Genomic DNA, 9,775 nt, shown 5'->3' with positions numbered 1-9,775 from the left:
AAAAAAAAAAAAAAAAAAAAAAAAAAACAAGTATCGCTCGGATTGTGAACAAATGCATTAATTTCCCCCCGGCGAGCAATCATTTGGCGGAAAGAAATAAAAAACAGGATTGCATCATAATACGGAATTTAATCAACGGCAGTCCAATCTGAACGATCCGAGTGACGTTCATTGCCTTTGAAAAACCAATATTTCAATTCACAGCAAGAAATTATAAAAGCTCTGTAAGATATGGTTTAAGAAATATAAACAGCTCTGATCTACAACCAGAGTTTCAGTATTCAGAAAACTTCCCGATCTAAAAGATCCAAAAGTGATTGATCTCGAGCCAGATTAGACGTGGACTCGTGAAATAATCTTTCTATTTGCAATGCTGAAATAAAAAACATTTTGATTTTTGAATTACTCCAAAAGAAAAAAGATTAGTTTGACCAAACCATTTTATATAGAATGGTATTAGCCACGTCATGCAATTTTATTCGCCCACTCTTTGATCTATAATTAAATGTGAAGTTTTTATCTCTAATCCCTTGGATGATATGAATTTGTTCTTTTGGCGATAAGATAATACGAGCTATTTAATACAACTTCAAGAACGTTGATGGACGAAACTATTTTGATTGTGTGTAAATATCAAGAACAGTTTTAGCCCTTTCTTAGAATCAAGCTTTTTTCTCTTCGTAGATTGCACTCCTGGGTATTATATTATTTCTTCAATTTCCAAATTAGATGTATAAACCAAACAGTTTATTGTATAACTGAAATTCTGAAACAGTACAGAATCTGTAGTTGATCATATCTCTATGTACTCATGGTATGTTTATCCTGCTTAGAATTGCATTTTGAAATTGATGATGGTCTTCCTGCTTCCCTGTATGTTTGAAATCTTTTCAGATAATGTTCCTTTGTCCTAATCTGTCTTTTTTCCCCATAACTGTTGTATGGGCATCTCCTGAAATTCCCACTTTGGCTAAATGCCCATTTTCCACATTGTATGAACATATTATTCCTTTTCCTGAAAATGTCTTGTTCTGGGTCACTTCATGTTGTCTTACTGAGAATACATCTGGGTACTCGCTTTTTGTATGTGTGTCCCTTGATGGGAGGCAACTTCTCTACGTGTGAGGAGAAATTGAACAGATGTTTGTATTCGAAAGTTTTAAGCGTTTTCTTTGTTTTACCTTCCAGTGAGGTTGGAAGAACCTATATCTTTGGTGGCTTTCTTCTTGTCCTTCAGGCTATTGAACTCATGTAAATTTATATACCGTGAACCAAATTAAGGTGAATAATTACGATTGCTTTTCTTTAAATAGGTGAAGTTGTTCTCATCAGAGGACTGTCCTTCTAAAGTTGGCCAATCTTCCAATCATCTTCAAGCTAAAACCTCCAGAAGGTTGCCTCCTTATACTTATGAATCTAATGGTTGTCCTCCTGGGTTCAATGTTACTCGTTTGAAGAACCAATTAGCAGATGTGTCCTCCATCCCTTTGATTAAATGGAATTGCCCTCCCAAGGTTAGCATTATTAGATACTCTTCCTCGCCTATTGTCAATTAGCTCTAGTGGGTTACATGATGTGTCGTGTGTCCTTTTTGTATCCTTTTCTGATATGTCCAATTGCAATGCCATTTCTCTCTGAACAGTTTGCTATGAGTTGCCACTGGTGTGTGGCAGCAGGAGAAGAAAGTAAAGAATTGGAATCTCAAAATTTCAGGGAGATGAGATTACTCGAGGCGGTTTACCCTCGTGCTTCTGATATTCCTCCAGGGTAATTACAAAATCGTGATATCTGGAAGTTTAATATTTTTTTGTTTCGAATTGTCCAATAATTTCATCTGTGTTGTTTTCTTCTTCTGTATAGTGCAACCGTATCTACCGAGATAAAAAATGAACGATACAATGATAGTGTCACTCCTCTTGTGCCTATTATTCCCATTGAAGAAGAAGAATGTGAAGTAATGGAAGCAGATTCAGCTGCTGTGAGTAACTCCGCTACGAAATCGTTTCGGATGATGTCTTCCAACATTCAGTTGGAACCTGCAGTCTCTAAACGTTCCATTGAAACATCAGCAGCAGCAGCAGCATCAGGGGAAATGCATACTGAAAAGCTACCTGATGTTGGTGTGGACGTAGCCGCTGCAGCCTCTGCTGCATTAGCTGTTCTAATGAAAAGCATGGAGCAAGGAAGCATGATCGACACCAATTTGCTTATTAAGATCTTCAATGACACAACAATGATTCAGAATTTGACAAATATTCTTCCTCTATATGAAGCAGCCTATGGAAGTCCACCCTCTGCTGCAATTGCTGCACCAATATCTTTGTCAAAGCCAGTTACTGCATCGAATTCCCTGCCTGTACCAAAATCCGATACGATACAGAAGCTCCCGAATCAAAGCTTACCCCATGGCTCGGTTGGAGTTCCTTCCTCAGTAACCAGTCTTCCTCAGGTGAGTAACATTGTAGCGTCTGGTGTAAAGCCAGCCTCCATGCCAGTCCGTGGCCGGACCGAACCCCAAACAGTAAAAACTACCATACCGAATGCTAGGAACTACTCTAACACAGGTGCAGCTCCTGGCCAAGTGAACATGGCACCAGTAAGTTTGGTGAGAACAGAAGTGCAGCAATTGAAGGATCTTAATTACTATAAGAACCTAGTAAGACAACATGGAGAGCAGAAGAAGGATGGAAAGGAACAGAAATTTGAACTAAATGGTAATAATCACAACCAACAATATCCAAACATGGTTCATGAGATGAAAGCAGGGAATTTGAAAGCCAAGAATAAGAAAAACTGCATTTACTTCAATACCCCTAAAGGATGTCGAAATGGCAATGATTGCCAATTCAAACATGACATGTCAAATCCCTGGCGCATTAATAACGTATTGGAGACTCAAAGCAGCAAGAGAATGAAATTGTGGGGATGAACTTACAGGGAAATCTTGTGTTAAAAATGAGGGAAATGGGTTTGAATTTCAATGAAAAATATTACTGGGGTTGCCTTAAATGATCTGTTTTAACCATGATGATAGGCTGTTTCTGAATTAATCGATACTTATTGGGCTGTCACGACGTACGAAAAACGCTATAAAAAATTTATAATAGCAGTTTTCATAAGCCATGTGTGTATTATTTTTGTAGTGCAAGATTGCATTTAGGATGAAAATTTATGAACTTCTTGTAATTTTGTTCATAATATAAACACTGTGAACAAGAGAGAAACTGAGAAACACAAGCTTAACCCACTTTGAACGAATCTTTTTGTCATGTGTAAAGCACTTTCCACCCCTTTATAATTGTGGAGAATGTGGTGGTGCCCCACCTTTTAATAATAATATTAATGTTATGGGGAGAGTTTGTAGCCTTTGGGGTTTGGTAGGCTGCTGATTGTAAGGGAGAGAGTACAAAGATAGTGGGGGAGATGATGAATGATTGAATCATACAAGTTTGAATTTTTAAGAAAAATTTGGATGGATTAGTGAGAAAGGGGTTGTGGGGTTCTCTTCGTTAAAGTCCTCGCACAAATGAATATGGTATTTTTGACGATCAACTCTTTCATTTGCCAATACTCGAAAAGAATCAAATTTCGTAATGTTAAAAATGAGAAATAGAAATCAAATTGAAATCGAAATCGAGAGTGTGTATTCTCATTGATATTCATACAGGATACCTATCTCACAACTAGGAAAATATAAACTAATTAAATATTGAAAATAAAATAAAATATAGAAAGAATATTAAGATATAATATGTAAGATATATTCTATAAATAATATATTCTCTAAATATTATATCTCAACACTCCCCCTCAAATTGGAGGGCGCATGTCAATCACAATCAACTTGTCTTTACGAGTGTAAGTCAATAACACCCAAGTTTTCTTTACGAGTGTAGGTCAATAACACCCTAAGTTGTTTTTTTAGAAGAGAGTGTAGGTCAATAACACTCAACTTGTCTTTGAGAAGAGATCGTAGGTTAATAACACTTTTGTCTTCCCATTTAAAAAGAATACCTTGGTTGATCAGAGTGATGAATATAATAAAGATGTGTTAAATAAACATCCAAAATGTTAAAGTTGGATAATAACACCAAGATCGGTGCTCTTGATCACTTGAGAGGTTGTGAGACTCCTTTGAGCATCTTTGAGCTTGGCGAGAAATTTGAACTTGAATATACGAACATCTTGAGTATGAAGATACGAATAAAAAGAAAATACGAACATCTTGAATATGCCACCTATGAGCTTGGTGAGCAATTCGAAGATGCTTATAACGTATTATTGGATGATTGGCGGCTGTAAAGGGTTCACTGATTGAGTTAGTTGATGAACTGCGGCTGTAAAGGCTTCCCTAATTGAGTTAGGGTTTGGCTTTGGCTCGGATACCGAACACTAACTCAAAAGAAAATTTTGATATTTAAGAATACTAAGATCAGTACTTTGATACCATGTTAAAAATGAAAAATATAAATAAAATTGAAATCGAAGGTATGTATTCTCATTGATATTCCTAAGCGATACAAGCTAACCACTAATACTTACAAATAAGGAAAATATAAACTAATTAAATATTGAGAATAAAATAAAATATACTATAAGTCAAATTATAAACGAAAGAATATTAAGATATAATATCTAAGATATATTCCATAAAAAAAAAATGAAAGGATGTCTTATCGAGGCAATCGTATTTGCTTCGAAAGATACGCTATCCAAGCACTTGAACCCACTTGGATCACATCTAGACAAGTCGAAGGGGGACGAAGGGTAATGACACGAAATGTACGACGCGACGGAAAAATACGGATATGTATATTTTCAGACAAACCCGTTACACTAAGACTCACAGAAACACGTATAGTGCAGGGAAAGGACGTGTGACTCTTCTCCCAACAATCATCGACTCTCCCAGTAATCATCAGCAGTTAGGTGTAAGCGGAAGAAAACAACGGTTAGTGATGACATAGATCATTAGATTAAACGTAGGCTTATGCTTGGTGGCGAGACAATCAGACGGGGCGGCGGAGAGGACCGGTGGAGGAAAACGTGGAAACGGGGGTGGGGGAGGGGGCAATGGCGGTGGTGGTGGAAAGGGTGGGCGGCGGCGGCGGCAGAGGGGAAAACGGAAAAGGGCTAATTTGAATAATAAACTGCTGAGTTTTTCCGTTTCAACTACCACACGACACCGAAGAACGAGTAGAAAAGTTTCAAAACAAAACGACAAATTTAAATAATGAAATCCAGCTCGGACTGTAATTCTTAATTAGATTGAATAGCGTCGAAGGAATTAGAAGACGACGAGACAGGAACAGGGACAGAAGTAGCCGTTGAGATTTAATGAATTGAAAAAGTGGGTGTCCTTTTTCTTGTGTCATTTTCAACCAAAATGGAATCTTAAATATTTGATGGGGCCGAAATTAGTGCCTTCTTTGTCTTGATTTTACCGCCAAAATAACGGTAACTGTCATGGTAATGGATCACTGAACAAGTAGCTGTTGAACAAAATCCCTCTCATCCTCTCTACCTCTGTTCATGATTTTTATTCATCACAATCATTAACAACAGATTAAAGAACAAATCAAAGAACAAAAGAATAAATCAAGTTCGTTACATAATCTAAACCAAAGAGAACATCATTAAGAATGCTTGCAGGGAGGAAGAGGAGCTCCACAGAGTCCACGGTTATGCTTGAACGCAGATGCCGGGAAATGGGTTTTATGCGGCGGAATTTTCCCACAAAGTCTGTTTTCCGACACGTCGAACTTCCAAAGCTTCTGCAAATTCAACACCTCTGCTGGAATCCGCCCACACAGCTTGTTCTTTGAAAGAAAAATCGTGGTCAATTCCGTCGCATTTCCAAGCTCCGCCGGAATTTCACCGGAAAGCTTGTTTCTAGCTGCGTCCAGTACATGTAACTCACTAAGTTCCGACAACGACTTGGGAATTTCCCCTTCCAATTCGTTGTCGGATAAAACAAGTGACTTGATCGAAGACATTGCTGCTCTGTTTCCGACATTCTCATCAATACAACTACTGAAATGATTGTGAGAAACATCAATTGAGTTGAAATGGCCAAGTGGGTCTTGAACTCCTTTTGAAAATATGTTGTCAAGGCACCCTGTGAAGTGGTTGGAATGAAGATCAAGATCCATTAACAGTAAAAGGTTCTTGAATTCAGCTGGAATTGTCGAATGAAATCCGTTCTTCGACAGGTTAAGGAATGAAAGATTGGTCATGTTCCCAAGCCAATGTGGCAACGGCCCTGTTAATCGATTGGCCGACAAATCAAGAACTGATATAGAAGATGAAGACAACCATTTGGGAAACGCCCCTTCAATCCCAGTTTTGGCCAAAAGTAGCCTAAAAAGCTTCATTTTTACAAACCAATTCGGAATCGATCGCAACCCAAGTGGATTAAACGAAAGATCCAAGCTCTGTAATCTCTGTAATTTTGATAACTGATGAGGAATTCCACCGGAAAGCGAATTCCTCGACAAATCCAGAGTTTGGAGGTTTTCCAAATTTCCAAAAGTCTTGGGAATCTTGCCGGTAAAACGATTGTTAGCGAAGAACAAATCAGTTAAAGTAGTTAAACGGCCAATAGACGACGGCAATTTCCCAGAAAGCTTGTTGTTCTCAAGAATCAGCCGTTGGATCTTTGCAAGCTTACCGACAGACGCCGGTAACCGACCACTCAGCTGGTTTTCCGACAGCCGGCAGAATATTAGGGAACTAAGTCCGGACACGGAAGAGGGAATGCTCCCGGAAATCTTGTTCTGATTAAGATACAGCAAAACCAATTCCGACAGTCCACCGATCGATGTCGGAATCCTCCCTGTTAGCTCATTTTCAGAGAAATCGAGATATCTGAGATTCGTAAGCTTCCCAATACTCCTAGGAATGCTACCGGAGAAATTGTTAGCATGAAAATCAAGATTTTTGAGCTGAATTAACTTCCCAATTGAGCTAGGAATCGGCCCCGAAAGTCTATTTCCGGACAGACCCAATTCAGAAAGGCACTTAAAATGCTCAAAAATGGAAGATGGGATGATTCCAGAGAGCTGATTGTTGCCAAGATAAAGTTTTTCCAATCGAAAAAGACACCCAAAGCTTCTAGGAATCGAACCCATGAGCTTATTTGAATCGAGGAACAAATGGGTGAGTCGTGATAGCTTACCAAACTCGAAAGGAATTCGACCGCTAACGTCTTTGAGATTGCTGAGGTCGAGAAATTGAAGAGACGACAAGTTTCCAAGAAAAGGGGAGAGAGATCCAGACATGTAAGTGTCGGCGATGAAGTCGATGCCGGAGACAATCCCGGGACGGGTGAGGTTGGTGACTCTGCCGTAGGAATCGCAGGCGACGCCGTCCCAGGAGGAGCAGCAGTCGGTGGCAGAGTTCCATGAAAGGAGGAGGTGAGAAGGGTCGGAGGTGATTTTTAGTTTGAAGTGGAGAAGGGCTTCTTTGTCGGTGGGGTGGCATGAATCAGAGGGGGGAAGGAAGAGAGATGCAGCTAGGAAGAGGAAGAAGAAGCGGAGAGAGAAGGCCATTGTTGCTGTTAATGGGATTGAAGCCGTTGCAGGGGAAGAGCTTTATAGAGAAAGTTGCAGGTAATGGATATGGAGTTATGTTTATTTTAAGGAGTGGTTTGGTAGCGTGCTGCACGGATTGAGGCATGGAATGTAGTGGGTGTATTTAGTGGAGAAGTGAAATAAATGTGTGTGCTTTCACCAACTTCTTGGGACTCACATAAATAGATATGAACCCAACTCATGAACATGGAATCATAAATGGTTTTGTGTTGTAGGATGGATCTTTAGTGTCGTAGTACGAGACGTTTAGGCTAATAGATAAGAGAGAGTTGGTGCGTAGTTTACACGCACCTTCTCTTGATCCAACCAACTCATGTCGTCGCCAATCCAGGCTCCTATGAGTAGAAATTCAGGCTCACCATTCATTTGCATAACTCCATCCCAATTTAGGAGACAAGGATCCTTGACCCAGTCTCAAACACATTAATCCCGTAAAGACATTTATTGTGCTAGTCTTATCTTTTGTCGCTAGCTTCTGTTGCATGAGTAAAGGAAGATGGTTTCACTGAGCACAAGACTTGTAACTGATTTGCTTGGGAATCCTATTCCTTTTGCTGGTGAGGTAGTTCCAATTGTTGTTGTGAACATGTTTGTAATAGCCTAAACTTGTTGCTAGTAGATATTTGTCCATTTCAGACCTTTATGTATCGACGTCAGTGTGACGGTTTTAAAACGCGTATATTAAGAAGAAGTTTTTGCACCCCAGTAAGATCCTAAATTAGTCTGAGAGGGAAAACGAAACATTTTTTATAAAGGGTGTGGAAACTTCTCCGTAGTACCTGCGTTTTAAAATCGTGAGGCTGATAGAGCCAAAACGGATAATATCTATTAGCGGTGGACTTAGGCTCTTATATTGTTATCGAACACAGTGGGCTTGGACATTTACAAAACTATAAATGTTCACGAGTTGGGGACAGTGTTCACAAGGCTAGCATTTTTAATATTTAAAAATTTAAGTTTTATGAAATGTATTAATTATGTAAATAAATAAATAAATATACGAGATTCCATTGTAGTATATTTATAGAAAATTAAATAAGACAAAACAACGGTAAAAAAAAATTGACATAAATAAGGCATTAATCCATAATGTCAACCTCGGATGTCGAAGCTTAGAATAAATATCATGTGATGAAAATCCAACATGATTCTTCTTTTGTTTTTTTTTTTTTAGGACAGCATATAATCTATAGCTGATAAGAATGTCGCAATCCTGTCCGGAAACCATTTTTTTGGATGGGCCGCCAGTTTAGAATTGGGCCACCGGCCCAATTGAAACCCGGGGCGGCGCCGTGTCGGGTTTGATGCGATGAATTAGGGCACTATTTTAAACTTTTCAATTTTGGTCAAAATTTGATCCTCCGCTTGGAATTATAAATCACAATTGGCGGTGTAGTCGTTCTAGTTTTCATGAAATTGATCCACCACAATTTCATTCCGTCTTCCATTTTCTCCTCATCTTTATCGAATCGTAACTCAAATCGTCTGCGCCAATTCGAGGCAGAGAATGTGCGGCGATATGTCCCCTTGGCCATGAGACGAGTCCCTGCGAAAATAATCCCCAATTTCCAGTCGTCAAGCGTTTACCCTAAATCGATCATGGCTAGCGACGGAGCCAGAGAAATCCAATCAGTCGATTTGCAGAGGACAGGCGTGGAGGAGAAAGAAAAGAAAGCGACAGAGAAGAAGGCCGTGAAATTGCCGCCGCCGCCGCCGGAGAAGCCGTTGCCGGGGGATTGTTGTGGTAGTGGATGCGTCCGATGTGTGTGGGACGTGTATTACGAAGAGCTTGAAGATTACAATAAGCTTTGCGAGAAAGGTTCGGCGTCCAATTCTTGAGATTCTGAATCGTATTCTTCTTTCGAGCCCTAATTTTAATAAGAAAAATCTGTATCCAAAATGAATCTATTTCTGAATCCGTTTATTGTAAGTTGATCGAAATCAAATTCGATCTGTATTTGAATCTGTGTTTCTATGCCACAAATATTCTTCAATAACATTAAGCCGAAGAGCTTCATTTCATCCTTTTTCCATCTCTTTAGAAGAACGCTAAATTCGTGGGTGAAAAATGAAGAAAGTCATACCATGACCACGTTGACCTTGGACTACCATTTTTATACGCAAAATTATATATATATATATATATCACACCTCTTTTACTTTTGATTTTTTTTTGTATATAT

At 39.1% G+C, this 9,775-nt stretch overlaps 3 protein-coding genes across 3 annotated transcripts in view; 2 read left to right on the top strand and 1 right to left on the bottom strand.

The window, feature by feature from the left end:
* Positions 1-3,071, top strand: part of LOC111463574 (zinc finger CCCH domain-containing protein 6-like) — a 4,224-nt gene extending 1,153 nt beyond the window's left edge. The window contains exons 2-4 of the mRNA XM_023107568.1: positions 1,314-1,514; positions 1,643-1,767; positions 1,861-3,071. Of these exons, the coding sequence (XP_022963336.1) occupies positions 1,314-1,514; positions 1,643-1,767; positions 1,861-2,929 (1,395 nt within the window). The 3' untranslated portion in view covers positions 2,930-3,071. The remainder of the gene's footprint in view (positions 1-1,313; positions 1,515-1,642; positions 1,768-1,860) is intronic.
* Positions 3,072-5,495: 2,424 nt separating this feature from the next.
* On the bottom strand, positions 5,496-7,662 carry LOC111463145 (probable leucine-rich repeat receptor-like protein kinase At1g35710). The gene has a single exon (XM_023106978.1). The coding sequence runs from the start codon at positions 7,548-7,550 to the stop codon at positions 5,637-5,639; it is 1,914 nt and encodes a 637-aa protein (XP_022962746.1). The 5' UTR covers positions 7,551-7,662; the 3' UTR covers positions 5,496-5,636.
* Positions 7,663-8,938: 1,276 nt separating this feature from the next.
* On the top strand, positions 8,939-9,617 carry LOC111463382. The gene has a single exon (XM_023107304.1). It carries the CDS (start codon positions 9,003-9,005, stop codon positions 9,429-9,431), a length of 429 nt encoding a protein of 142 aa, XP_022963072.1. The 5' UTR covers positions 8,939-9,002; the 3' UTR covers positions 9,432-9,617.
* Positions 9,618-9,775: the final 158 nt, after the last annotated feature.

Source organism: Cucurbita moschata, unplaced genomic scaffold, assembly GCF_002738365.1.
Source record: "Cucurbita moschata cultivar Rifu unplaced genomic scaffold, Cmos_1.0 Cmo_Scf00028, whole genome shotgun sequence".
NCBI lineage: Eukaryota > Viridiplantae > Streptophyta > Magnoliopsida > Cucurbitales > Cucurbitaceae > Cucurbita > Cucurbita moschata.
This window is presented reverse-complemented; position numbering and strand designations above follow the sequence as displayed.

Excerpts from the sequence above, each read along its gene's own strand:
- LOC111463145 (XM_023106978.1), bottom strand. The coding sequence starts at position 7,550 with ATGGCCTTCTCTCTCCGCTTCTTCTTCCTCTTCCTAGCTGCATCTCTC.
- LOC111463382 (XM_023107304.1), top strand. The coding sequence starts at position 9,003 with ATGAAATTGATCCACCACAATTTCATTCCGTCTTCCATTTTCTCCTCA.